General features: G+C 43.3%; 1 protein-coding gene across 12 annotated transcripts in view; it reads left to right on the plus strand.

Annotated features, from left to right (window-relative positions):
• The window catches only part of CadN (neural cadherin), a 122,969-nt gene that overhangs the window by 44,667 nt on the left and 51,703 nt on the right, over positions 1-26,599 (plus strand). For 4 of the 12 annotated variants that reach the window (XM_033380622.1, XM_033380623.1, XM_033380624.1 and 1 more), the window contains exons 3-12: positions 1,425-1,875; positions 2,217-2,433; positions 2,491-3,276; positions 3,672-3,905; positions 3,969-4,160; positions 5,523-5,534; positions 6,195-6,385; positions 11,560-11,749; positions 13,259-13,441; positions 14,700-14,886. In XM_033380622.1, coding sequence (XP_033236513.1) covers positions 1,425-1,875; positions 2,217-2,433; positions 2,491-3,276; positions 3,672-3,905; positions 3,969-4,160; positions 5,523-5,534; positions 6,195-6,385; positions 11,560-11,749; positions 13,259-13,441; positions 14,700-14,886 — 2,643 coding nt within the window. Of the gene's footprint in view, positions 1-1,424; positions 1,876-2,216; positions 2,434-2,490; positions 3,277-3,671; positions 3,906-3,968; positions 4,161-5,522; positions 5,535-6,194; positions 6,386-7,694; positions 7,886-11,559; positions 11,750-13,258; positions 13,442-14,699; positions 14,887-26,599 lie in introns of all 12 variants that reach the window. The other 8 variants (XM_033380626.1, XM_033380628.1, XM_033380631.1 and 5 more) reach the window with 2 other exon arrangements.

The following is a 26,599-nucleotide window of genomic DNA, read 5'->3' on the forward strand; positions in this document are numbered from 1 at the left end:
TCCGCCATGTTGGCTGCTCCAGCTCCAGCTCCTCCTTCTGCTTTTCTCTCTATGCACATTAGTACCCCTCACACTCTCACACACACACACACCACACACCCATAACAATAAAACTCTTTTCATATTATTTAAATTTCAAGTTATATATATTTTCTCTTTCTTTATTTTTTTTGCGATTTTTTACCTGCTTTGGCACTGGCGCACAATAAGCCATAGAAAAGCGCTACAATGCCAAGCTGCTGGCAGCAACAAAGTTGGCAAGAATCAGCATATAGCTGTGCCAAGTTATGGCCCAGCAGGACTATGGATACCCTGCCATCTCCTGCCATCCAGTGCACCCCTATATCAGGGCCTGTGCAATCTGTTGAGCAAAATGTTTGTGGATTTCTGTGCAAAGGTCCTTTCTTTGTCGGGGGTTTGTTGTTTCTTTAGCCATATTTGCTTACCCATTGGTGGCGGGGCTGGGGGCAGGGGGGTTGGGGTTGGGGTGCCCTGTTTACAATTCACTTTGGCTGCACTTGAGAAATTACACATGCAGCAGCTCCCCCATTTCTGCTCTCTCTCTCTCTACTCTCTCTCTACTCTCTGGCCCTTTTTTTATATCGCGCTCGAATTTCTTTGTGTTTGTCGTCTGGTAAGGGCGGAAAGGTGGGCAAGTAAATCGTCTGTCTTATTTGCCTGCTACTTCAGTTTTAGCCGCTCATTCAACTCCCGCCCTAGCCCCCACACACGTACCACCCCCACTCTCCTCTGTGTCCGTGTCTGTGCTGGGGATAGCTCCCCTTCTAACCAGTGGGACTACAACATGATTGGAATTTTCCGGTGCAGACATTTTTTGCAAAGGTAGCACAAAAAAAAACGAAAAAAAGGTGCGAAAAAAGACCGAGACCCGACCCTTGCCTTTCTCCTGCTTTCACCCAAACAGTCGGTGGTTGTGTTATTGATTTTTTCAAGTTTAAGCGCTCTTTTTTTTGTTGGTGTGCATGTTTAGTGGAAATTATAAGTTGGCTTTCGCTGGAGGTCTTAAAAATGTTAAATAATTGCGGCGGCAGCGGCAGGGAAAGTTAAACAAAGGCTAAAAACATTGGAAATTATTTGAGATACTTCTTCCATTGGATTTCAAATCCAAATTCCCCAAATTTTGCCTTTCATTTGCCTTGAAACTGCTTTTCCAGCTGATTGCATTCGAATGGCTCGAGTGAAATCCGAGAGACTTACATTACAAAGGGGAGATGGATGTGGTAGCCACCCCCATCAGCCCCCCACCCCCTCCTGCCACCATCCATTAGTTGAAATAACAAAGGGCAACCGAACCGAAAAAGCTTGCAACCAAAAAAACACAAACAAAAACCGAAAACCCGAAAACCGAAAACAGTGAAGGGAAAACACATTTCTTATATGGCTTTCCATCTCGTTTCTTGCAGCGGGCATCAAGTATACGGACAACCAGCGTGTGATAATCCTGGTGAAGGATGTGAACGACGAGCCGCCGTACTTCATCAACCGTCCCCTGCCCATGCAGGCGGTGGTGCAGCTGAACGCCCCGCCCAACACGCCGGTCTTCACGCTGCAGGCCCGCGACCCGGACACGGACCACAACATCCACTACTTCATAGTGCGCGATCGCACGGGCGGACGCTTCGAGGTGGACGAGCGTTCGGGCGTGGTGCGGACCCGAGGCACCGATCTCTTCCAGCTGGACATGGAGTATGTGCTGTACGTGAAGGCGGAGGACCAGAACGGCAAGGTGGACGATCGCCGGTTCCAGAGCACGCCCGAGGAGCGGCTGTCGATTGTCGGCGGCAAGCGGGCGCCACAGTTCTACATGCCCAGCTACGAGGCCGAGATTCCAGAGAACCAGAAAAAGGACTCCGAGTAAGTTGTTCACAAAAAAACACAGAGCACAGAACAGAGAGCACAGAATGTATGCAAATTCCGTTGGCTGCCAATAAAAGTTATGCATAGCAAACTAGTCTCTGAGCCCTGGACATGTGTGCCACAGTGTGTGTGTGTGTGGGTTTGTTTATCCTTCGCTCTCATTGGAATTCCACTGGGGAAAACAACTGTCAAAAGGCAGTCGAGCATCAGAGAGGCGACCCTTAAAATATGCAAGAAAATTTTACATTTCCCTCAGCTCCCCCAACTGCCAGCTAACCATCTTTCCGTTTCCATTTCCATTTGCACTTCCATTTCTTTCATCTTTCCCTTTTTTTCAGCATCATTTCGATTAAGGCCAAGTCCTTTGCCGACCGCGAGATACGGTACACATTGAAGGCGCAGGGTCAGGGCGCCGGCACCTTCAACATTGGACCCACATCGGGAATCGTCAAGCTGGCCAAGGAGCTGGACTTTGAGGATCTCCGACAGCCGCACGTGTACTCGCTGATTGTGACAGCCACCGAGGACTCGGGCGGGTTCTCCACCTCAGTCGATGTGAGTCTTTAAAGGGCACTTTAAGGGGAAATATCTCATCGCAAATCTCTCCTGCAGCTCACCATCCGCGTCACCGATGTCAACGACAATGCACCCAAGTTCGAGCTGCCCGACTACCAGGCCCACAATGTGGACGAGGACATACCGCTGGGCACCAGCATACTCCGCGTCAAGGCCATGGACTCGGACTCCGGATCGAATGCCGAAATCGAATACCTCGTCTCCGATGACCACTTCGCCGTCGACTCCAATGGCATCATCGTGAACAACAAGCAGCTGGATGCGGACAACAACAACGCCTACTACGAGTTCATTGTGACGGCCAAGGACAAGGGCGAGCCGCCGAAGAGCGGCGTGGCCACCGTCCGCGTCTACACCAAGAACAAGAACGACGAGGAGCCCAAGTTCTCGCAGCAGGTGTACACCCCCAATGTGGACGAGAATGCCGGCCCCAACACCCTGGTCACCACCGTGGTGGCCTCCGACAAGGACGGCGACAATGTGCGCTTCGGTTTCGTCGGCGGCGGCACCTCGTCGGGCCAGTTCGTCATCGAGGACATCACCGGTGTCATCCGGCTGCACAGCAAGGCCATCACCCTCGATCGGGACAAGTACGAGCTGAATGTCACCGCCATGGACGATGGCTCCTGCTGCGTGAACGGCGATCAGACGATACACACCTCCACGGCCGTGGTCGTGGTCTTCATCACGGACGTCAATGACAACAAGCCCGTGTTCAAGGACTGCAGCACATACTATCCCAAGGTGGAGGAGGGTGCTCCGAATGGCAGTCCTGTGATCAAAGTTGTGGCCACCGACGAGGACAAGGGCGTGAATGGACAGGTAAGAGATATATTCATGGAAAAGAGCAATCAAAGAGCTCGTAAATATCATTCGAAGAGTATCTATCAATCGTAAAAGCTTTGTTACCTCAAATCTCGTGTCAATCAAGGCCTCCCCTTGATTACTTTCCTCCCCTTTGAGCACTTTCATCGACACCCATTTTAATTATGGGCTATTTGTGTTTTGAGGCCAGCCAGCCCTAAACGAATTATCCCCATGTGTTGGGAGAGATTTCATGACGAGATTTTAGCCATAATTTTCGTGTCGTGTTTTGGCCAAGTTCAATGCACTCGAGAGTGCACTCACGGCATGTCGTGTCTCGAGGTCAAACGCCTCTCTATCGCTATCGCTATCGTCAATCGTTAAGCAATTTTGCATGTTCCTTCCGTCTGCAGGTGAAATACTCGATAGTCCAGCAACCGAACCAGAAGGGAACCAAGTTTACGGTGGACGAGGAGACCGGCGAGGTCTCCACCAACAAGGTGTTCGATCGAGAGGGCGACGATGGAAAGTTCGTTTCGGTTACGGTGAAGGCCACGGATCAGGGAGATCCTAGCTTGGAGGGTGTCTGCTCCTTCACGGTGGAAATCACGGATGTGAACGATAATCCCCCGCTATTCGATCGTCAGGTAAGGAAAACTCTAACAGTAAAGGGAGTCCAAAACAAAGTCTAATGAATATTTGGCCTTTAGAAATATGTGGAGAACGTCAAGCAGGATGCCAGCATTGGGACAAATATACTGCGTGTCTCGGCCTCCGACGAGGATGCCGACAACAATGGGGCCATTGTCTATAGCCTGAGTGCGCCCTTCAACCCGAATGATTTGGAATACTTTGACATCCAGGCCGAGTCCGGTTGGATTGTGCTCAAGAAGCCACTTGACGTAAGTGTTTGCTTTTCGATTCAGAGACTCACTGAGACTTTGGTTCATGTACCCCTCTTTATGATTTTACCAAACCCCCCACCCCCAAAAAAAAGAAAGAAGAAACTAACCAAGTTCTGTATGATTTCCGTTCTAAATTTTGAATCGTTCTTCTGTTTCTTACTAACCATTCAATGACGGATGCTTAGCATCTAACCAAAGATCTAGAGAGTCTGAGCGGCTTGTAATCTAATCTTGTCTATCTATCTGTATAACTATCTTATGATTGAGTTCTTCGGTTTTCAAACTGCACCTTTCTTCAGTTCTGTTTTTCGTTCAATTTCGACGACGCCGCCGCCGCCGCCAGAAGTACATATTCGATGTGCAAGCAGTGCAAGTTTTTTTTGCCACATCGATAGCTACGTTTAGAGCTATCTCGTATATCGTATAACGTATATCGATATCGTATGTCGTATATTTTTAGTTTTGATTCCAAACAATTGTTTTGTTTAGTTTATAGTTTATAGTGCGTAAAATTGGCCCAAACGAAAGCAATCTAAACCCGAAAGCAGAATGCCAAGAAAGCGAATTGATTTTTAACATTTTTTGAAACAAATCAAACTAACACACAGATCAGAGGTTGGGTTGGGAATCAAACGAAACGAAACGAAAACGCTTATAACAGACCGTACAGCCGCTTGAATACCTATTTTTTGTGGTGCTAGGTTTCTAGGATTAAGAAATGATGTAAATAATGGAAGCATTTCCGCCCCGATACGATCACGAATATTTTTGAGCATCGTTGTAACCATTTTTTGATGGCTCTCAAAAAGAGAAAACTTTTAAAACAAAAATATATCAATTTTCCTTTTTCCAAGTAGCTTTATTTTGTATTGCCACTTTTTGATTTTTACCCAAGAGAAATTTACAAAAAAAAACTCCCCACAAAACCCCCGAAGAAACCGAAAATCCAAAACGAAAACTTTTTGTCGAGACTATGAATTTTTTTGAACGTCTCCTGCTGCCAGCCCAACAAGTGTTTTTCATACATTTTTCTTTAGAGTTATTCGTATTTTTTGATCAAACAAATGTTTTGTATTTTTGAAGAACATTTCTGTTTGCATGCCCATGGAAAATGTGGCCATAATCGTGTTTTTTTTTCTTCATGGAAAGCTACGCGGAGAACCTAGAATATGGTTTTAAAATGTGTAATTTATGTTTTAACTGCACCTTTTATGTTATGATTTGATTTGTGTTGTTCCGAGAGGATGATAGATGACGATCGAGAGGCATTTTAATATTTTCGCTTTTAATTTCCCATTTTATATATTTACATATTCAAAAATTATGGTGTTCTATCGAAATGTCTAATCAACGATTTAGGGTTGTTATCCAGTAAGTAAATGCGAATATTTACTGCTTTACTGTGCTAACCCCGCAACAAAAATCACACAGAAATCTGTAAGCTAACCTCAAAAAAAAAAAAAAAAAAAAAAAACGAAACTAACTCCAGAAACAGGAACAGACTGTACTTCATAATACTTCATAAATAGTTGTGGAACAAAAAAAAACATCACTTCATTGTAGGGCACCTCCGAAAAATAGACCAAGAAATAGTCTCGTCAAAAAAAGCAAACAAATTATTTGAAAGGAACCCCATCCCAGAATCCTTATAACATTGCTATTCCCCTACTAAAACCACTCCTAACCTCACAAATTTTGACTATATTTATACCCCTCTCCTGAGAAATATTATTTTTATGAATATTTGATCTTATTTGATTTGGTTTGTGTTTCATATATTATTAAAAATACATTTGAAATAAACATTTAACGACAACAACGATGCCATCAAATACGTAATCGTCACGTAACCAAACGTAAACCCAAGACACAAACCAAACCTAACAACATTTTGCTAACACTTTGGTTCTGGTTCGGGCATTGACTACCCATTGCATTAACATGGCAATGTCCCGTTCTGCTGTTAACGCTAACATTTTCGGCTAACACTACGCTTCAATCAAAACTCACACTCAATCGATCAATCAACAGCGCGATCGCTATCGCTTGCGCGTCCGCGCCCAAGACAAGGGCCAACCGCCCTCCTATGCCGATGTTGATGTTGAGTTAGATGTCGTCGATCGCAATAATAAGCCCCCCATTTGGGATAAGAGCGTTTATGGGCCGATTCACATACGCGAGAATGTCACTGTGGGTACGGTTGTAACATCGGTTAAGGCAAGGTTTGTATAGCCAACACACACACATACATACTCGTACTCGTACTCTCTTTCTCCTCCCTCCATCGCAAAATCTACACACACTTAACACTAACATGAGAGTCTAACAGCTGTCTGTAACAGTCTCCTAACATAGTCTAGTTAACAGCATTTAAACATTTGGCTAACATAGCATTTAAGCTTTCCCTACGGTGCATTTTTAACATCCGGTCTGCCGGTCGATGCTGCTGTTATCCTTCTGCAGAGCGAAAGCTTTACGATGTACAAAGTACTTTTTGGTGGTCGTAAAAGCTCTCCCAAGTTTCACACCCGTTTTTTTGTGGGTCCATCAACAAAGTTCGAAACCAAAGAAGAATTCGATATGGAAACAAAATTCAAAATCTGGAAGTCTTTTGTTGCTGGATTTTGTAACGATTTTGAAACGAGCAATCCTTTTTGCATTTTGATGCGGTTCCCCATGGAACTCCCCACACACTTACCCCCGCCCCTTGGATCTGCTCCTGCTTCTCTGTCTCTGATTTATCCCCCATTCTGTGACTCAAATTCCCCCCACGACACGCCCGGAATGCTGTGAGGATCGTAATGAAATTTTGGTGTTGGTTTTCATTGGATTAACAAAATATAGGTACCAAATATTGTATGTACTCCAAACAAGGTTGCAGTTTAGTTTTAAGGCTCTAGGAATCACAAGGTAAATACTGGTACACTCGTACACAATGTGTTCAAAAATGTTAAAAAGCAATAGTCGGAAACGAAAACGAAAAGAATTACAACCAAAGCAAACTGTATGAAAAGTATGCTATTGAAAATTCTACCTATAAAATGCACAAAAACCCGATATTCTTTTTTTTAAATTTAAAACCATTTAGTTGAGACTATATTTCCTATATTTATTTTAAAGCCACACAAAACTGAGGCGAGGGTCGAGACAATATAAAATAATTTGCACTGCATTCAAAAGAAACCAATTTATAGAGAAATTGTGAAAAAAGGCCTAAAAAAACTGTTTAAATATTCGTTATTTTTTTTAATAAGTTTTTACTTCTTTTTAAAGAGGTGTTGGTTTACGAATTTAATTTTTTGTTTTTTTTAACCATGAAAATACAATCTACAATATTTAATTCCATTTTTTTACAACTTCTTTGAAGAAATGTTCCAACTATATTATGTACTTTTGTTTTTTGCCTTTTTCCTAAACAAACCTGAAACGCAAAAAAAAAAATACCGTGTACCGACGTGTCGCGTCATGTTTTTGCAACGCCTTGCTTGATTTTGAAATACAAACGATTTTTGAAATGTATATAAAATACAGCGCGAGACATACAAGTTAGAGGCCATGGCCCAAGACAAGGGCTATCCGCCACTATCGCGTACTGTCGAAGTACAGATCGATGTGGTCGATCGGGCCAACAATCCGCCCGTCTGGGATCATACTGTCTATGGGCCCATATATGTCAAGGAAAATATGCCCGTTGGCGGCAAAGTCGTCTCGATCAAAGCCAGGTCTGTTCATTTTTCGTGCAAAAAGTTTACCACATTTCTCAAAAATCAAAATCAAAAAACAAACAAAAAAACAAATCAATCAAACATTTTGCTTAGTTATTTTATAAGAAATATGTATCATTTTTTTAGGTGTCTTTTTTGTTTCGTGTTCATACTTTATCGGTTATTGGTGTCATATTTGTCTTGCCATTGAGTTACTTTGTGTGTTCTGTTTGTTCCTAGCTGCTCCTTAGAGATTGATTCCCGTTAGAAGAGGGGTCCCTGGCCTCCTCTTCGAACCCCCCTTTGTTTACATCCTTTAGTGCTCCCCGTTCCCATATCATCATCTCTCCCCTAGTATCCCTCCATCATTTATGAAAGCACTCCACAAATGCACCTGTGATATAAACACAACTATAAGCTGAAAATGCACAAGCCACACGTTTATAAGAAATGCACAACATTTTTTTTTTGGTTTAGTATTTTGTTTAGTATATAATATAGATTCTACGCAGACGCAGATACTGAATAGTGCGATATTCCGCATCGTATCGAACTCCTGTCTTAGGAAAAATCAATCAATAAATGGGATCACTTAAAGGTGTAAAGGAAAATAAGTTTCTAGACTAATATACTCCATGGGGAGCGCCTTGGGCGCCTATCCTGGGATCCTTCGCACCGATATGAGTAAAATATCGGATCTATTAGATAAAAGAGATATAATACATGATACAGTACAGGTTTACTATTATAGAGTCATCGAAACGCTGTGTCAGAATGGTACAAATATCTACTTTAGCTACTTTCAAGTCTTCAAAGCGTCGCGCGTCATGCGGCAGCGACCCTCGGTCGGTTAGGCGGGAGGGCTACTGGGTTATGGTCTGGAATCCGAATGGTAGAGCCCACTGCTGGCGTCGCATGGGTCACCTGATGGTGCAGTCATTGCAAAATATTACAAAAAAATAAAATATATTTATCATCCATAATTTCAAAAGAAAACTTCCATATTTTCTTTTATCCAAGTTGCACTTTTATAAATCAATAAATTATGGCCTCATATGAAGTATCAATCGATAATTATACGATTTCTTTGGGAAAACTTTCGCTTTTCTGGTGATATTGAAAGAAAGTTTGTTAAATCTTTGGACGTTAAAACCCCATTAGAAGTGATTAATAGACAATAAAGCTATTTCAATGAAATAACTCCTATTCCAGTTCCGATATTGGGGAGTAATTTGGTATGTCTGGAGCTTTGTTACTCCTCCATTAGCTGAATAAATGATAGATATAGTATTTGTTTCCACCTTATGGCCTTCAAATAGTAGACTCTACCCTCCAAATTTTTGAAATTTTTTAATGAAAATCCCAGTGAAAAGTCTCACTTGATTCTCATTACTCCTCAAGGGTATTTCACGCTTCGCTGAGCCTCCGAAAAGTTTCCTTCTTCTCCTTTGGACGCACATGTCCATAAGCTGCTGCTCAAACTTGAAACTGTACAGAAGTTGAGGGGGGGGGGGGGGGGGGGGGGGGACCTTTGCCGCATGATGAGGTGGGTCAGTTTCAATTACCTGCCACTTAGTGTCAGCCAGTGGCTAAAATATGAAAAAAGTATAAATCCCGCGCCCCACAACTATTCCAAAGGGGAGGAATGGGCGGGGAAGTGGGTGGAAAGTTTATTTTAAACAAAGTTTTGTTTTTTATAATTGCAATTAAAAAGGAAAAGAAAAAAAACCAACCTGAAGAAGAGCACTTAAATGACTTCTGGGTCGCAACTGGGGGGATCTCTGGGATGCGGTCAGGTCAGCCCCCCCCACCCTCTCTCCCGCTCTCTCTGCGGGGAGCGTTTTATCTTCGTGGCAAGCCATCCACATGGCACTGGCATTTTAATTATGCGTCAGTCCAAGTCAGTTTTTATATTATCCTCTTCCTCTGTGTAGTTTTTTTTTGTTGCGCCACCATGCACTTTCCCTTCTGCCGCACTAAAAGCAAATGCACTTAGAACCAAAGGATATAAACACACACAAAAAAAATACAAAAAATAACTAGAAACGATGCACATACGCACCTGCACAGAGCCTTAGACTTGGCTCGAACCCGAATCTATCTAGAGTTTGGTTTAGTTCCGTGCCCTTAAGTACACTTCCTTTCTGTTCCCCAGCGCGGTATTAAGGAAATTACAATCTATTAAACGTGCCTGGGTTTCTGCTTCTTGTGTTTCACTCAGTTTCTGGCCTTAAGTATTCTCTTGGTTTTATTATAATTTTTAAAAACATCTTTCGTTCACCTTTCCCTTCAGTTAACGTTTCTCTCTCTCTCTCTCTGTCTCTCTCTTTGCAATTATCTGGTCATGTCCCAGCACAAAAAACAACAAGAAATTTGTCAACATATATATATATATATACATTAGAGGGCGGGGGGCCAAGATGCCATTAGGAGAGGGTTTAAGTGTTGGGAGGCGCAAATCATAGTAATTGGGGCGCCTCGAGTTCCCCATTGTGTGTGCTGTGCGGCACGTGGCAAGGTCGTGGGCACAAATACTCGTACATACGTTTATCTATACAGCCTAGAGCAGCTTAATCTTTTGTTTGTGTTTTTTTTTCCTATTTTAAATTATAGAAAATAGTTGAAACTGCAACAAAAGAAGCCACAATTGTGCTCAGTGTACAGAAATAAGTATAAACAAAAAATATATATATTTTTCCAACACTTTCTTTTGGGTTTACCAACACTCACACACACACACATAGACACACACCATCAACGGAAATTTAATGAAATCTACTCACACCTTACATCCAAATCACAGAACAACAACAACAACAGAAAAAACAGAAAAGAAACCTCCAAGAAAATTTCATGCAATCCACAAAAAATTTCCCACCCCCCCACCACCACCCGCTACTCCACCCACTCCACTCCACCCCGCCATGAGTTTTTCTTCTCATTTTTTGTGCCATTTTTTTGTCCTTGGCAACATTTTTGCGCAGTCTGACAGTTTTCATTTATTTCTTAAGACCCGGCTCTTAAGGCTCTTTTTTTTTTTTGTGTACCGCCACTCCCGCTGCTGCTGCCATTTTTCTGTCAGCTGCAAGTGTTGTCCAAGCGCAAATAATATATGTATATATTTCGTATATATATATATTGTTCCCCCCTGATTTTTGCCTAATTTGTTTTTCATTATCATATGCCGAAACCGAACCCAAACCCAAACCCGAAACCCAAATGGCAATTACATTTTTTGAAGCCATTTTTATGTTGTTTTTCCCCCAACCGTTTTTCCTTTTCGGTTTCCCTCTGCTTTGCGGAAAATTATATGTACTTTTCTTTTGCACAAAAGACGCTTTAAGGAATTTTTTTGTGCAACAGCAAAGAATCTTTTTGAATGCACATTGTTTTTAGAGCAAGAATTCTTTTTATGCGTCGTTGTGTTTGAATTTTGTCATGTTGCATGTCGTATTCTTAAAGAGAGAGTGTGTGAATGTCTTTGAAAACGAAAGAGAACTTTCCCCTGGAACTTTCTCTTCATTGATTTTTGATAAATGAAATAAAACATTTAACCATTTCATTTCGTAGCCTAACCATTATTTCATGTAGAAACGTAATATTTTTCCCCACAAAACCCCATTACCGAAAATTTACTAATATCCGAATCTTGCCTTCTTTGGCTGGGCCCTTTGGCCGGGACGCGTCTGCAGTTCGGGCATTGAAGGCAATCCGACAGTTTTCTACCGACTGATGCCCGGGTCGACGGCTCAAACGAACAAGTTTCATACGTTCTACCTGCAACAAAGACCGGACAACGGCGACACTTGGGCGGACATAAAGGTGAACCATCCGCTGGACTACGAGAGCATCAAGGAGTACAATCTAACCATACGTGTCGAGGTAAGAACTCAATTTAAACTTGTCCCAAACAGGGCCCCAAGAAGACGTGTATTTGGGGATTGACTGTCTGTAATTATTTGATTTGAAAAGTTTTAATTACTTGCGCGAGTTTCCCATGCAAATGGCAAGTGGCAGAGGGCTGGGGTTGGTCTGGATCTCCAGATTCATTAAGAACTAGCTGATTGACAGACTGACAGAGCAATCAATTGCATTCCCCATCAAAGTCAAGTCTTAGAGGCCTCATTAGTTGTTGCATTCAGATCCCGGCTGCTCACAATGCTGAAATATTAATGAGAATTCCGGATAAACCGCAGTGCATGGCCTCTAATGAAATGCCATAAAAATTCAATTGCACAAAAAGATTTTTACACCCATTTTCGTGCAATGTTCAGGTAATTAAATATCACCGGGTTTCACTTTAATTCTGTGCATTCGACTGAATAAAATAAAAGCTAATGGACCCCTGTGGGCCAGTGGCCGCTGCTGTAAAGGAAAACAAAATTTCAAAATTATTTGCGGTTTCATCCATGAAATACTTGAATATTTTCATATTAGTTTGACAACAATTTCGAATTAATTTTTAATGTCCTTTTTTGTTGTTGTTTTTGTTTTTGCTGTTTTGTGGTTCAACAAAAATGCCAAATAGATGCAGTGTTTTTTGGCGTCCTTTGCGGTTGCCGTTGAAATGCAGAAGAATAAATAATTTGTTGGAAATGTTTTCAATTTTAAACTTCAAAAATAAAGCACTCTTTCCCCTGCTTTGTGCCTGCTTCAAGGCTTCTAAAACAGTTTTCCCCACTGATTTTGCCAATTAATCGAATGTTCTGGGGCCCCCACCCCCCCGTCGTCCTGGCCAAAAACGAGCCTAATTACGGCCCTGTGTTTGCACAGGAAAATGTGGAATAAACACAAAATAAATAATTCATTTCGGGGCTCGTTCAAGTTGTGGTGTGTAAACATGTGTCTATTTCTATATTGATTCCCATATGCATTGATTAATACCGTAATGCCGGAATATGAATGCCAAATGCTGTGCAAATAGATACAGTAATATTAACAGGACACTCTGCCACAATTCAGAGCCTGCTGCTGGCCAACAAGGCAGCTAATAAACGACAGATGTTGCTCTATTGATTGATGGTGTTTAATCAATCAAATGACAAAGGATTTTCATTAAAATCCCTTACACGGGGTAGTCCCCCCTCAAGCCACCCTCAAGCCAAAAAGCCAAAAGTATTTAAAATATTTTTTAATCAAGCTCGTTTAATTTTTATTGCAAATTAATATACAAATATTTAATCGAGGCGAAAAAAAACGACTCATTAAACACACTTTATTGTTTAATTAAAAAAACAAACGAAAGAAGGACAGAAAAAAAAAAGTTATGAAAAATCAAATATCCCCCCTGAAACTCCTGGAAACCCCTGGGAACCCCTGGAACCCCTGGGAGCCCCTGGAACCCCCTGAAACCCATTTTTTTAATATTGCTCACATTTTCCTCTTTTTCAGAACAACGGAGCCCAACAGTTGGCATCGGAAGCGACCGTTTACATAATGCTCGAGGATGTTAATGATGAAATACCGCTGTTCACCGAACGCGAACAGGAAACGGTGCTGGAGGGCGAACCGATTGGCACCAAAGTGACACAAGTGAATGCGATCGACAAGGACGGCACATTCCCCAATAATCAGGTGAGTGCACGGCCATGGGGTGCGAGTGGGGGGCCTCGAGTGGGGTGCGGAAATGCCAGGCGATTGCTGTAGCAAATTAATGGCTGGCGCACGATGAAGTTGGCAAAGAGACACGGCGTAAAGAGCGGGGGGAAAAGGGCGATTGACAGGTGAGAAGATTGAGAGGTAATAAGAGAATGGTAATGGAGAAAAAGATAGAGGAAAAACCTGCAGATATCTGTATCAAAAGTGAATGACATTGTGGGGCTTACATATTTTTATGGGAGATTTCTGTATAGCCAAGAAATGAATAAAACATGTACTTCCCAGAGATAAAAGAACAGTAAATTATGCTGATAGATCCCCATTCGAATGGTTAGGATTTCCATTCCATCGTCCAAATATTATCCCTTAATTCCAATAAACTGTAACAACTTTCCATCTCTGTGAGTACAACCCTTAAGACCCTTTTAAATTACCATCATCATCCATGCTCCGTGCTCCATGTTTCACGCGGTCCTTGCCCCCAAATGAGGCCTGGTCTGGCCTGGCCGCCCAATTTATTTCCTTCTTCATTTTGTAACCCTTTCACGCCTTTGTAATTGTTTTTTTTTTGTTTTTATGGCTGTACGCCGTGTCCTTCGTCCTTCCATTGGGCCATCAGCTGGCAGCTGGCTAATAAATGTCAAAGAGTTAGCATTTTTGCACGCCTTCCAAGTGTGTGCTAAGCCCTCGGATGGAAGGGCCAGCAAAAAACTAATGCAAAATGCAGAATGAAGCCCTGCGAGGACCCCCAGGGGTTTGTCTTTTGTGCGTCCCACGATGGACATCCCCCTTCCCCCCTCAAGTCGCACTCGCGATTATAATAATATGGCACTTTGGCGACGTTGCTGGCCATTCTTTCAGTCCAGTCCCGAGTCTCCCCCCCCGAGCCAAGTAATTTGCATGTACGCGTGAAATGTCCGCACTAATTAGCGTTTTCATTTATAGTCCTCGGCGACCACAAACGTCAGATTCGCAGTGGCAACGCCTGAATGAACGGCCCTGAACGGGTCGGCACGGGTCGGTCCTCGTCTCTGGATTTGATTATCATTATCGTTCCGCTTTAATGTCTGCAAGGCGGTAATTAAATTTTCGCCACGTTCTTCTCTCCTCTCGGTTTCGAACTTAATTTTTAATTTGTCTCCTTTTGATGTTGTGTGTGTGTGTGGCCCTGACCCAAGCCCATGCCAAACCCATGCGGAACCCAAAAATAAACCCACAAAAATTCTACTTCCAGGTCTACTACTACATTGTGGACTCGCCGCGTAACGAGGGCAAGGAGTTCTTCGAAATTAATCTACAGAGCGGCGAGATCTTCACCAAAACGGTGTTCGACAGGGAGAAGAAGGGCGCCTATGCCCTGGAGGTGGAGGCCCGCGACGGTGCCCCCTCGGCACGACCCAATAGCAATGGACCCAATTCAGGTGAGTGGAAGAATTTAGATATATTATAGATGTGGTTTTAGACGAAAAAAGAGGTACAAATATGGATATAGCATGATTTTGGGTGTACTTGTAGACAGACCTCGAATCTGTGAACAGCAGGGACATATACTTGGTTCCTTTGATGCCTATCTACTTCCTGTTGAAACTTTTGGTTACAAATGCATAAAATACTTCGGCAGCAACAAATTCGTTAGGGCTTTTCGAGTGCAGCTGAATTTCCCTACAAATGGCAGCAAATAAATTGTACACCGAAATTCCCCAGACCAAACCAGAACCAGACCAGACCCCAAAAACGAATTCGTTCTCCAAATATTGACCAGGCCAACAGCGAATGCGTGCGTGTGTGGGTGTGTGTGTGTGGTCGTATCCCCTGTGTATCTGTGGGTGAGTGTGTTTAGTCAAGTGCATTTGGGCTATTTTATTTATGCGGCATGTTGGCCAGGCATTTGCCACACTCGGTGTGTGTGAGGACATCAAAAACATTTCGCATAGGTTTCCGACTGCCTCTGAATGGTTAAGCTGGTTGGAAAAATATTTGACATAGGTGCGGATTGTTGGGCGAATGAGCGCACAGATTGCAAAACTAAAAGCATTTCAACCTAAATGATCCATTTGTAGGCCCCGGAGCTTTAAGGGAATTAATCTCCCGCTTGTTCACCCAAAAAAAAATAAATAAAAAGAAAAAACAATTAAAAGAAATGTCAGGGCACAAATTTTGATTGTTAGTTGTTCCATATATGTATATATACGATCTAATGCCTGTTCTTTCAAGGCCTTGGCATCGTTCTGTTCTGTTTGCTATTCATTAAAAATTGCCCCTGAAATGGCAATCAATTTTTTGGTTCGGGCCACTTCTCATTCCATTTTGATTTCATTTTTTGTGTGGATTTTTTCCCCGCTTTTTCACTTTTTCTGGGGGGCTGTTAAAATGCTTTTCAATTGTTTAATACATCGCTAAGCCGTACGTAAGCTCGTGGTAAATGGAAACAGTGGCAAACAGATATATGTATATATTCTGTGCAGTGGCATGCCACAATTGGCAATGATGTGATGCAAGGGCTGAGGCTAAGGCTTTTGGCCATGAAAAACGAAAATTAAAAAGTTTTCCCTCTGTTTGTGTTTTCGGTGGGGGAAAATGGGACGGAAAACAGAGGCATAGATACGAGTAGATGTAAATTACAAACAGTTGCTTACAAATATTGATATTCAAGCGGGGGAAAGGCACGGGGGGGGGCCCGGCAAGGGCTTATGGGGTCTGGGCCTCGGCAACAGCTTGCGGTTTGGCAATTTTTGGCAATTTTGGCCAACACCAAACAGAGTGGGAGCTTGTTTAGAGAGCAGGCAATAAACTATTGTTAAATGTATCCCAGGCTCAGGCCCGGTCCAGGCCAGGCCCTGGCTATGCGATGATTTGTTTTCAGTTCTGCTCCATTTTGTTTCTGTTTCCGTTTCAGTTTTGGGCTTTCGGTTTCGTTTCCGGTTTTTGCTGATGCAATGCCAAAACTTTTTCCGGTTTTCATTTATTGTTTTTAATTGATGTTTCCCCATTTGTTTTTGCACGGCAAAGGGGACCCAACATTTTGTATATTTTGTGGGTGGAATAAAACATTTGTCTGGCAACCAAAAAATGCTGCAAATTTACATTTTAAACCCAGCCTGGTTTCGGTTTTTCGCCGGTGTATTTACATATGAAATTCAGTGCATTTTAGTGGCCACTTAATGGGGACTTAAAGGGGGGGTTTTACAGGACTTCAATTAGAGTTAATTTAATTGAAAAAAGAGAGTATTTTGAGGTCTCGACTACTGCCCCTTCTGTTACCTTTAGTTATTCTTTAAGATATCACATTTTCTTTGCCAATCAGAGCTAATAAATTGGCTGTTTTTCATGCACTTCCCTTTGGAATAATGCTTTCTTTTGTCGTTGTTCTTGAACCCATAAATATGTATACTGGAAAACCTTCAAACCATCATTTTCGAGTCAAATAACAGAGAAACGCAATTTACCGGAGATTTCCGCGAGTATACGTAGTATTTCTCCTTTGGCAGACTTTCATTTAATTTATTTGTATCTGTGCGGCGCTTTGGACCAGCTCCCAGGACTCGGCTGGGACTGGGACTGGGACTGGGCTTTGTTCCGTTTCACTTCAATATTTGTCCTGTCACTTTTAGCGCTTCGCATTGGCATTTTGTTGCTGGCTTTTTCCCCGAGCAGCACGAATGCTTGTTTGTTGAGTTTTTGCATAGTTTTCCCCTCCTGCCTCTACCCCCTCCCCTTGGGTTTTCTTATTTTTTTACCTGAATGTTTTCGCAGCGCTTTGACTGCATTTGTAAGCAATTTCCCACACCCCCCGCCTCCCCCATTGTGTCGTTTCCCTGGATTCCGCTTTGCATTAGGAGCCAACTCATTTTATTTTGGATCTTTGAGCGACCTTGTGACCTCTTTAAATGCTGGTTCGGTTGGCTGTGGCCACAGCTGCTGCGTTTTGCTTGCATTTTCCGCATCATTTGGCAGCCAGACCCCAAAGGGGAATCATTTGTTGCCTAAACAACAAACATATCTGTTTTGTTATCCCAGGACCCACCCCCCCCACCCCACACACACGCACACAGATACACAGATACACGGATACCCAGATACAGTTATCAATGGCTTGTTTTTCTTTCTCGGTTGTTTCTTTCTCGGTTGTTTTTGCCCGTATCTGCGGAACGTGCTCTTTTTAGTTATGCATACTTTTAGGCTTAGGAGCCACAGCCACAGCCACAGCGACAGCGACAGGACCTGCACGTACCGCAGCCTTTTGGCTCCTTCATGCATAAATTGCGCCGGAAACAGCAGCCAATGAATTGAAGGGCAGCCCAGGGAGCCGAACGCCGGCATACCCTGGCCGTTCGAGGGGCTTCGAAGGTAGCAAAAGTCATGGGATTTCTGTTCCACCTCTTGGCGAGTACAGCCAACAAAAAACAACAATCTGCTAGACAAACAAAACATGACAAATGTCGGAAAGTTACATTTTAAGCATCAGTAAATCGCCCCCCGAAAGAAGAAAGCAAAAGAGTTATCCCGCAGGGGGAAAAACTCTCTCAAAAAATATTATTTATTCGTGGGATCCTCCTAGAAAATTGAGCCACTGCCAGGGGCAAATTAATCCCTTCCTTGACACTCGTAAAAATCGCATTAAATGAAATAAGCAGAATTTGCATGACAAGCGCCCGAGTGGACGACCCCAACAATGGCCCCAATTGTTACACACATCATAAATTCACAGGGAAAATCGGGCTCTCGTACACCCTTCAGGGCATAAATGCTCTCCAGCAGTTGTCTAATTTCTGGGGCGGAAATAAGTGCTCGTAAAAAATGTTCGGGCACATAAAAATCCACTTCCAATACCATTGGGGAAGGTTGGGGCCGAAAGTGGGGACAAACTATGGGATCTAAACGCTCTCATATCATATTCGATAATGTCCTGCCAGCCATTCAATTTATGACCTTCTTGCCTTTTGGACCATCAAAAATTGTGCTCGACTCTTGACTATTTGTAAATAGTTTGTTGGATTCTTCAACTTTAAACCGCTTTGGCGCACATTGCGCATACGCAGTGATGTCATCGAAGCCATCGAACAATAAATGGTCGCCAAGTCGGGAATTTCCTTTACAGCCAGAGACCATTAATCTTGATTGCAGCACTCCATCATTTATGATCGATGTTTGAGCGTTGTTCTGTCCGGTATAAATTGATTTCTGCCTTCGAGGAAACCCCAAAGAAAGCTCCTGCCTAACTAGGAGTACATTTTCGATGTAAATTTAATGCCTTTTTGATTTTTATCTAAATTTAACAATGCTTTTCCGTGTTTCCCATTGGGAAATCTATTTAGATAAAGTATCTGGTATGTTGAATCATTGTATTTGGGAAAAGGAATGGTACTTACACTGGGGGGTTGTGGCAAAAACTGAAAAAAAGACGGGAAATGTTCTTTAGTTACTAGAATTTTTTAAAAGAAATATTTTTTAAAAATATAAAAAGGTTTAAAAATGCATTAAAACTTTACTCAGACTTCTTCTATGCAATTTTTTCAGAATAAATTATATCTCTTATTGGAGGATATTATCAGAGATTTGTTTCGATGTTCTGTACTGAATATACACCAGAAAATATATATAAATATATTATATATTTTATATAAAAAACTGAAATATTAATCTTAGATTTTTCCATATCATTTTTGCATTTATATCTCCTGTAGTACCGATTTATTCCATTAACTAGATACAAGACAAAGAACCATAGACGAAATCCCACTCTATTTCTGAATAAAACTACAAGAACCCTTTTCTATAAATCTACATTAAAAAGCCCTTCCATTTCTGCTCCAAAACTGCTTAAAACTCTTGCAAAACTCTTTCTCAACCCCTTCGCAATCGATTCCCTCAGACAATTAGGTAATAGCCCTGACAATTCCCAGACTGTTGCACCACCAGTCAGTCGCTGGCGGAGAACAAAGCCAGATAGATATGCACTGTTAATATTGGTCCAGGGCAACGCCAAACAATTTGTCAAAAGCAAACCCCGGGCACTCCTCAGATGAGGAAAAAAAAGAGGAAAAACATTTCTCCACCACTCACACGCTTGTCCTGTGTCTGTCTGTGTATGTCTCTCTCTGTGTCTGTGTGTGTGTGTGTGTGTGTAAGAAATCATGAAAAATGGCATTTCCGCATTGCCAACTTCATTTCCGTTTCTCCATCCGTCCGAATGGTCAGAGAGTGGCAACAAGTCAACAAGTTGGCCAAGTGGCAGCTGCATTTACCAAACGCTGAAGAGGGCCCCGACAGCGTCTCGAGAAATGCCCAAAGCTTGAGGAGACCCGCCCGGACAACGGTATAAAGTGGAATCCAGAGAAGGGAGGAGTCCGCGTCGAGTAAAGTAAACGCAAATATGTACTTTCGACCATTAAACAAAGCACTGGTAGGGCAGTCAGCAGGCACTTGGGCCAATTTGCAGCGTTTTCTGGTTACCGCCTGATAAACAACTTGAAATATTTAAACGCTTTCTTTCGCAGCCTCCATTCCCCAGTTAACCCACTTCGTACTCTTGTACTCTGGAGCATCTTTAATTTGCATAAATCGCCTTTAATTCGGCGAAGCATATTTAAAGACTAGGCCCCCTCCGATCCGACCTGATCCGACAGTGCGGGGGGGGGGGGGGGGGAGGGGTTTGCCAGAAATAGACACTGAGCCGAGTCAATTGCGCTTTCTAGAGCAATAAATCTTGCAGATTATTTTAATTTCATGCAAACTATTTCAAGCTGAGCTGCGTTGAGATGCCTGTCAACAACTTTTGCGACTCCTCGAGAGCGTTGCGCCACCAGCCGCCAGCCACCCGAGGAGAGCACAGAGCACAGAACAGAAAACAGAACCAAAAGATAACAAAAAGTTGCCGAACCAACACAAAAAAAACATAGAAGAAATTCCAGCCACCAGAAGCGAACTCTGAGTGAAACAAAAATGAGGTTAAAATCCACAAAACGCACACCCGCGAAGACACTTCGTTAATTACTCGCGATTCTGAGAACCTCTCACGCTCTGTAGCGCTCTCTGTAGCTCTCTCTCTCTCTGTGGAAGCTAACATTTTTCGAAGCCTTAACAGAGCGAAAGCCGAAAGAAGGAGAGCGCGTACCTCTGTTGAATGTGGATTCCCTTTGGAATGAATGTTAGCAGCCTTTCTGTTGAATTCTGCACAGATTCTAACATTCTGCGATGGGAATTTCTATTCATGTATCAGACAAGTACTCAGCAGACAACATTTTGAATGTAAAGTCTTTCTATTCACCTTCTGATAGGAATGGAATATACATATGTAAAATCATTACAGATTTAATTCTGTTTTTCTCTGTTCAACCAAGTGTCTCCTGTGGATTCCTTTTGGCAGCCTGTCTGGTAAACTCTGTACATTTTCCAGCATTCTGCAATGGGATTTTCTATTGCTGTATCTAAGAACTACTTAGGAGACAACATTTCGAGCGTTAAGTCTTTTTATTTCTAGTCCACACTCTACAAGGGAAAGAATATCTGTTAAACCTGCCTAAGAAATCCTTAACAGCATTCCCCTATAGATGGCTTAACAGACCAAAGAGGGGAATCAGAGCCCTAACATACACCTCTCAAGCCGAAAGGAGAATTCCTGTAAGCTACAGTCCCCTAACATCTGTGTCCCACATTCTGTTAGCAGTTCTGTTAGCTAACAGCAAACCTAAGCGACTGCTCTCTCGCCCGGGCTCTCTTGTGGATCCCATGTTAAATCACTTCGTGTGCGGCACTCGTCGTAACTGTTAGCACTCCCACATCCAGCAGCGAGTTAACAGGGCCGGCTTTTGGGCAGGTCTTTGAACTTGCACGCCCCTACCGCCGCGTCCATGTGGGTGTGCAGTATCTGTGTGAATGGGAAAGGACTCTCCGCTGGCACTGCTGTTCGTGGCGCATCTGGAGGGCGCTTCTGAACATGTTGAGCAGCCATCGGGGCGCAATGCAATGAAATGCATCCTTATGTGCCATCAAAAATCTGCGAATCTGTTGAATGGGCGGATGCGGAGAAAGAGTGTTAAGTGCTATTTGATGATCATCATATTAATGCAATTTTCATTCGCCCTGACCTTGACACCCATCCGCATTTCCATTTGGCAGAGTTTTCATTTGATTGCGGGACACTATGGGAGTGAAAATCGGTGGAATCCTTTAAGTTGCAGTATGTCCTTGACAGCTCCACCGCCACCCCGCTTGGCAACGGCAACGGCAACCCTTTGAACTTGGAAAAGAAACTGCAAAAAGAGTGTCTTTTCTTTTGTGGGCGTGTCTGGGTGGCCCCCTGCCCCCCCGCCCCACTCGAGTGGGATATTTATGGCGCAGCACTTTGGGTCCCACTTTTCAATAAACTGCTTAGTCGCTGGCAGAACAGAGGCATCTCTCCTGCATCCTTTGGTGATTTATGGATGGGTGGATTTCGCACCCCTGCATCTTGTTGCCATCAAAAGTGCAAATAAATTACACCTTTGGCCGCGAAGGCAAAGAACTGCCCATTTGGCATAATGCCGGTCCCACCATCCCACCGGCCACGCCCAAAGGATGCACCTCATGGCGGTTGCCGGTTGAGGCTGGTCTGCTGCCTAAGCGTTTTCTGATGAGGCATCGCACCTGTGGCCGCTCTTAAAGCCATGCAAATCGATGTGCCAGAGGCATTCTCTGTTCACCATTCGATTCAATTACGGATGAAACATTTCCCCAAACATTTAATTAACATTCTTCCGGGCGGGAATGGTTTTAATTGCCACAGGAATTTGCAGGTAGCTAGTTGCTGGTTCTGGTACTTATTCAAGGCATTCGCTGTGGCCTGCGATGCCCATTAACGTGGCCATGTCATTCACTTTGACATCCTGGAGGACGCTTTCGAACGTAAATGACACGTGTCAAAAGTCAGTTGCAGAAAGTGGCAACAACATCAGCAGTGGCAGCGGCAAGAGGCAAGAGGCAAGAGGCACACCTACACACAGGCACCTTTAATTGTTAACGAAGCAGAAATTTGTGGCCGCTGAGAGTCCAAGGACTTTTTGATCGACTTGCTACAATCCTGCGAAGCTCCTTCCAAAGAGCATTTCGTTTGCTGCTTAAATACTTTTCCCGGACTCAAGATTAACATCGCCCACGCCGCTGCGTGGCACCTTTGTGGAGCCCCCGAATGATTAATGACAGCGATTTTCCTCGAGGCCTCGAGGCCTCAAGGTCGGGAGGGAAAGTGTTTTTCTTGATGGAAATCTACTTGTTGGCGCCACTTTTCGCTGATGGACACGGGCTCGTGGGACGGGCAAAGCCCTCTCCCAGAACCGAAGAAGCGGATGATTACGTTGTCCGGCACTTGAGCTTTTCCGACTGGCCTTTTGCATAAATTAACCATCTCAAAGGTTAAGCGCTCGTCAGCAGCAGCCTACCGCCACATAAAGGATTCTCTTTCCCTCAAAGTTTTCTTTTGGTGGCGGAGAGGAAAACCCGAAGCTGCACGCAGCTCATCAATTGTCAGATGCAAATGCAGCGCGGGGCCGGGGGGTGGAGGGCGAATGCCAGGCAAATTAGTGGAGGATTATGCTGGGAAATTCTAGGAGATAGAGACTGGCGCTGCCTATCACAAAGCCAGGCCAAAACTTCAGGTAACGCCAGACCCCTTCTGGCTACAATATTGAAAGCCAACGAGCGAAAAGAGCTAGACAGAGAGGCAGCACTCGTCGTTTGTCGGCATTTGTCACGTGCAGTGACAGCCAGTGGCAAGACCTCACCCCCACACCCCCCACCACGTCCACCCCTCCATCGGTTTGTTTGGGAATTTGTGTGCAGCGCCATTTGATTGAAAGGCGTTGCGATTGCCGCTCCTGCCACGTTGCCATACCTAACCCCAAAAAAAGCACCAGGAAATAGTAGAGAAGAGTGCAAAAAGAGGGAGAATTTTCTATGGAAATTCCCGGGCACACGCACACGCACAGCGCCAGTCAGTCAGTGAGTCGTCAGTCAGTCAGTGAGTCAATCAGGCAGTCAGTCATGCATTCAATTATCCAATTCAATTCATTTGAACACGTTGCACTCGAAATTATTGCGCAGGCTCTTGTTGAAACAACTTGATGAGAAGGAGACCCAAATTGAAGAGCACACAACAAACGGGAGCCGTGCGAAATGTTGACTCTGGAAAAGTGCACAGGGAAATGGCATTTTAGGGATAATGGCCACAGTTCGAATCGCATTTAAATTTCCACTAAATTTCCACGAATATATAATTGTAAATGCCAACATTTCCATTATAATTAATTCGGCAAAGTGCTAGAACGAAATTATTGCATAAACAGGCATTTTTTATGGCTTGTAATAAGGGTAATTAGAGCGCGAAATTCCGCTAAATTCGGGGCAGCCAAATAAAGTACGGAGGAGGGAGTGGGCGTGGGCCTGGGCGTGGGATGTGGCACCTACACGTGTTGGTAATTTAAATAACCTCCTAACCAACTTGCTTAGTTCGTTTAGGGCCATACAAATTGCACTTCACAAAAAAAGGAACACAAGGAAAAAGGGAAACCAGGTCAGAGCAACAAATATTGCGTATACGCCGCGTGTACACAGAGCGTTTAATTGATTTTCGTGTGTCCAACGCTGGGGACTAGGGACATCAATGCCTGGGCAAGTATTGAATAGGTTAAAGGCCATATGTGTGTGTGTGTGTGTATTTGATGGATGAAAGCCAAAGCCAAATCTAGGCAGCGAGGACACATTGAATGCTGCTAATAAATTGACACTGACACTTTTTTTTTTGGCGGGGGGGGAAATCTTTAAAGCCACGAGTATTCAATCAGGGTATGATTTTCACGCTTGAAAAATCCCCCAAAATGCACACATGAATGGGGAATTCCGTTCTCGTTTTTGCTCTACCGCGGGCCAAAACGCATAAAGTGTCAACTTTATCATGAGACCGCAGCCGGGTGGCACTCTCTCACGGGTTTTTGGCCACCTTTTTGGCGACTAGAACACTCGGTGAGAGTGCTGGAAAATATTACCGATGCGTGCACATTTCGCACATTTATCGGTGAGGGTCAGCCTCTCGGCCAAAGGTGTTTGGCTTTTTTCCTCTCTAGCCCAAAAAAATTCTGACAGTGTGCGTGCCTGAGGGCCATAAACTGTCAGAAAAGGTGGCAAATATGTATTGTTAGATTTCTGGAGAATGAGATATTATAAAGAGGGACATATGATAGAAATGTATCCAAAAGATATAGATATTGGAGGGACCCACGATCCACCTTCTTTGGGCCATCTTTTCGTAAATTTGAAAACTATCTCCGTTGTAAATTTTCCCCCAACACAAACAAGAAACCCAATTTGCTTGTCATTTCCCGAACAACAGAAAAAAGTGTCAATGTAAAAATCTAACAATTTAATTAAAAACTTTATGGCAACATGTCGCTCCTTCCTACTACCAAGAAAGAGAGACAGAGAGAGAGAGAGAGAGAGAGAGAGCGAGGAAAAAAGAAAAACAAGAAAAAATACTTCATAACTTCTGTGGCTGACAATTGTGTGGCTCGGGAAAAGCGAATCGAGTCGAACAGAAAAGAAAATAAGGAGGAAAAAGCTGCAAATATTTTTCATGTAACCAATAAAAGCATAAAGTAGACCAAGTCCTCGCGCGCTGCTGGCAAGGAGATGGAGATGGGGATGGAGGATGGAGGATGGAAATGGAGTCTCCTCTTGATATATTGTCATAAACGTTGACGAAAGGCAAACATAGGAATCACAAGCTGGAAAATCATCATCATGAAAGCAAAACAAAAAGCCAGACAGTCACACAGATACCCCACACACACACTCACACAGATACACACGGCTACAGCTACACAGCTGCCACTGACAGTGGGAAATCACATGAAAACAACATGTCGCTGACATCGATGGGCGGGGGCGGGGGGTAGTGGCCCTGGAGTCGGGTGTGTGGCGCCTGAGTGGATGAATTTTCCCGCCCCCACCCACAAACTTTTGAGACTTGTAAAACTTTTCCAATGCCCCGATATAGCCGCCCAGCAAAAAAAAGGACAACAAAAAGTTTTCACATATTTTACTTACAATTAAATGCAATTGTTCGAGGCTGCCACTAAGAAGAGGAGCCACTCTCCGTCCCTCCCTCTCTCTCTCTCTCTCTCCAGTAATTTATGAAAACGCCGAGCGCGTAAATTATGAAAATCCACTTAAACTTGCGCCAAAGGTGCGTGGGGGAAAGGGGAATGGGGGGAGTATCTGGGGGCTAACGAAGCAAAACAAAAGTCGAAACGGAGGCCAGACAGGACTGTCGGTGCTGCTGCTGTTATAATTGTGGTTTTCCACTGCTGTGCTGGCACTTTTCCTTCAACGCTGCCTTTGTGCAGATTCAGCCGCAAAGAGCATTAAGATTTTCATCTGACATTTGAAATTGTTGCACGATTCGCACATCAATAAAGATTATGAGAAAGCCTTATCAATAGGGATTTATATGTGTGAAGATAATAAATCCAAGGGGGAGGTTTCTGGGGGGTACAAATAAATTCCCTAAATTCTTTATAAATTCAAATAATTACTTTTAATATTTAATAAATATTTACCCCACCCAATTTCGGCCTCCTTGTGGATGTGGGCCCCCAGATGTTGCCTTCAAAATTCCCTTAAACAACAGTCAAAACTCACGACATGTGAAACATGATGAAAATATGGTCTCAAGTTAATTTCGAGGCTTCATTTCTTTTTACTTTTATTCAAATTTTATGTTAATTTCGTGTACCACACATAGGGCCGATGGAATGGCAGGCGACATCGTTATGAAAATACTTTACTTTTTGTTTGTTGTTTTGTTTTTTTCATTACCCCTAATTAGCTATGAAAATGTCCTTTTAATTACGGCCGTAATTAACTCTAATGAATTTTAATTGTTCGCCGGGCCGCCATATGATTTAATCAAAGACAACTGTTAAATATTTTCCCCAATTGTTGTTCTGCTGTCATTATGCTTGATTGTCGTCTGTCTGTCTGTCTGTCAGCGTCTGTCTGTCCTGCAGCTTGTTTGATTGTCGGCACCTGTCATTTCATGCGGTTTCCTTCAAAAGTTTAATATCCCCATGTGTGTGTGTGTCTGTAATTGAAAACCCGTGTTCC

This window comes from Drosophila pseudoobscura, chromosome 4 (assembly GCF_009870125.1).
Source record: "Drosophila pseudoobscura strain MV-25-SWS-2005 chromosome 4, UCI_Dpse_MV25, whole genome shotgun sequence".
Lineage (NCBI taxonomy): Eukaryota > Metazoa > Arthropoda > Insecta > Diptera > Drosophilidae > Drosophila > Drosophila pseudoobscura.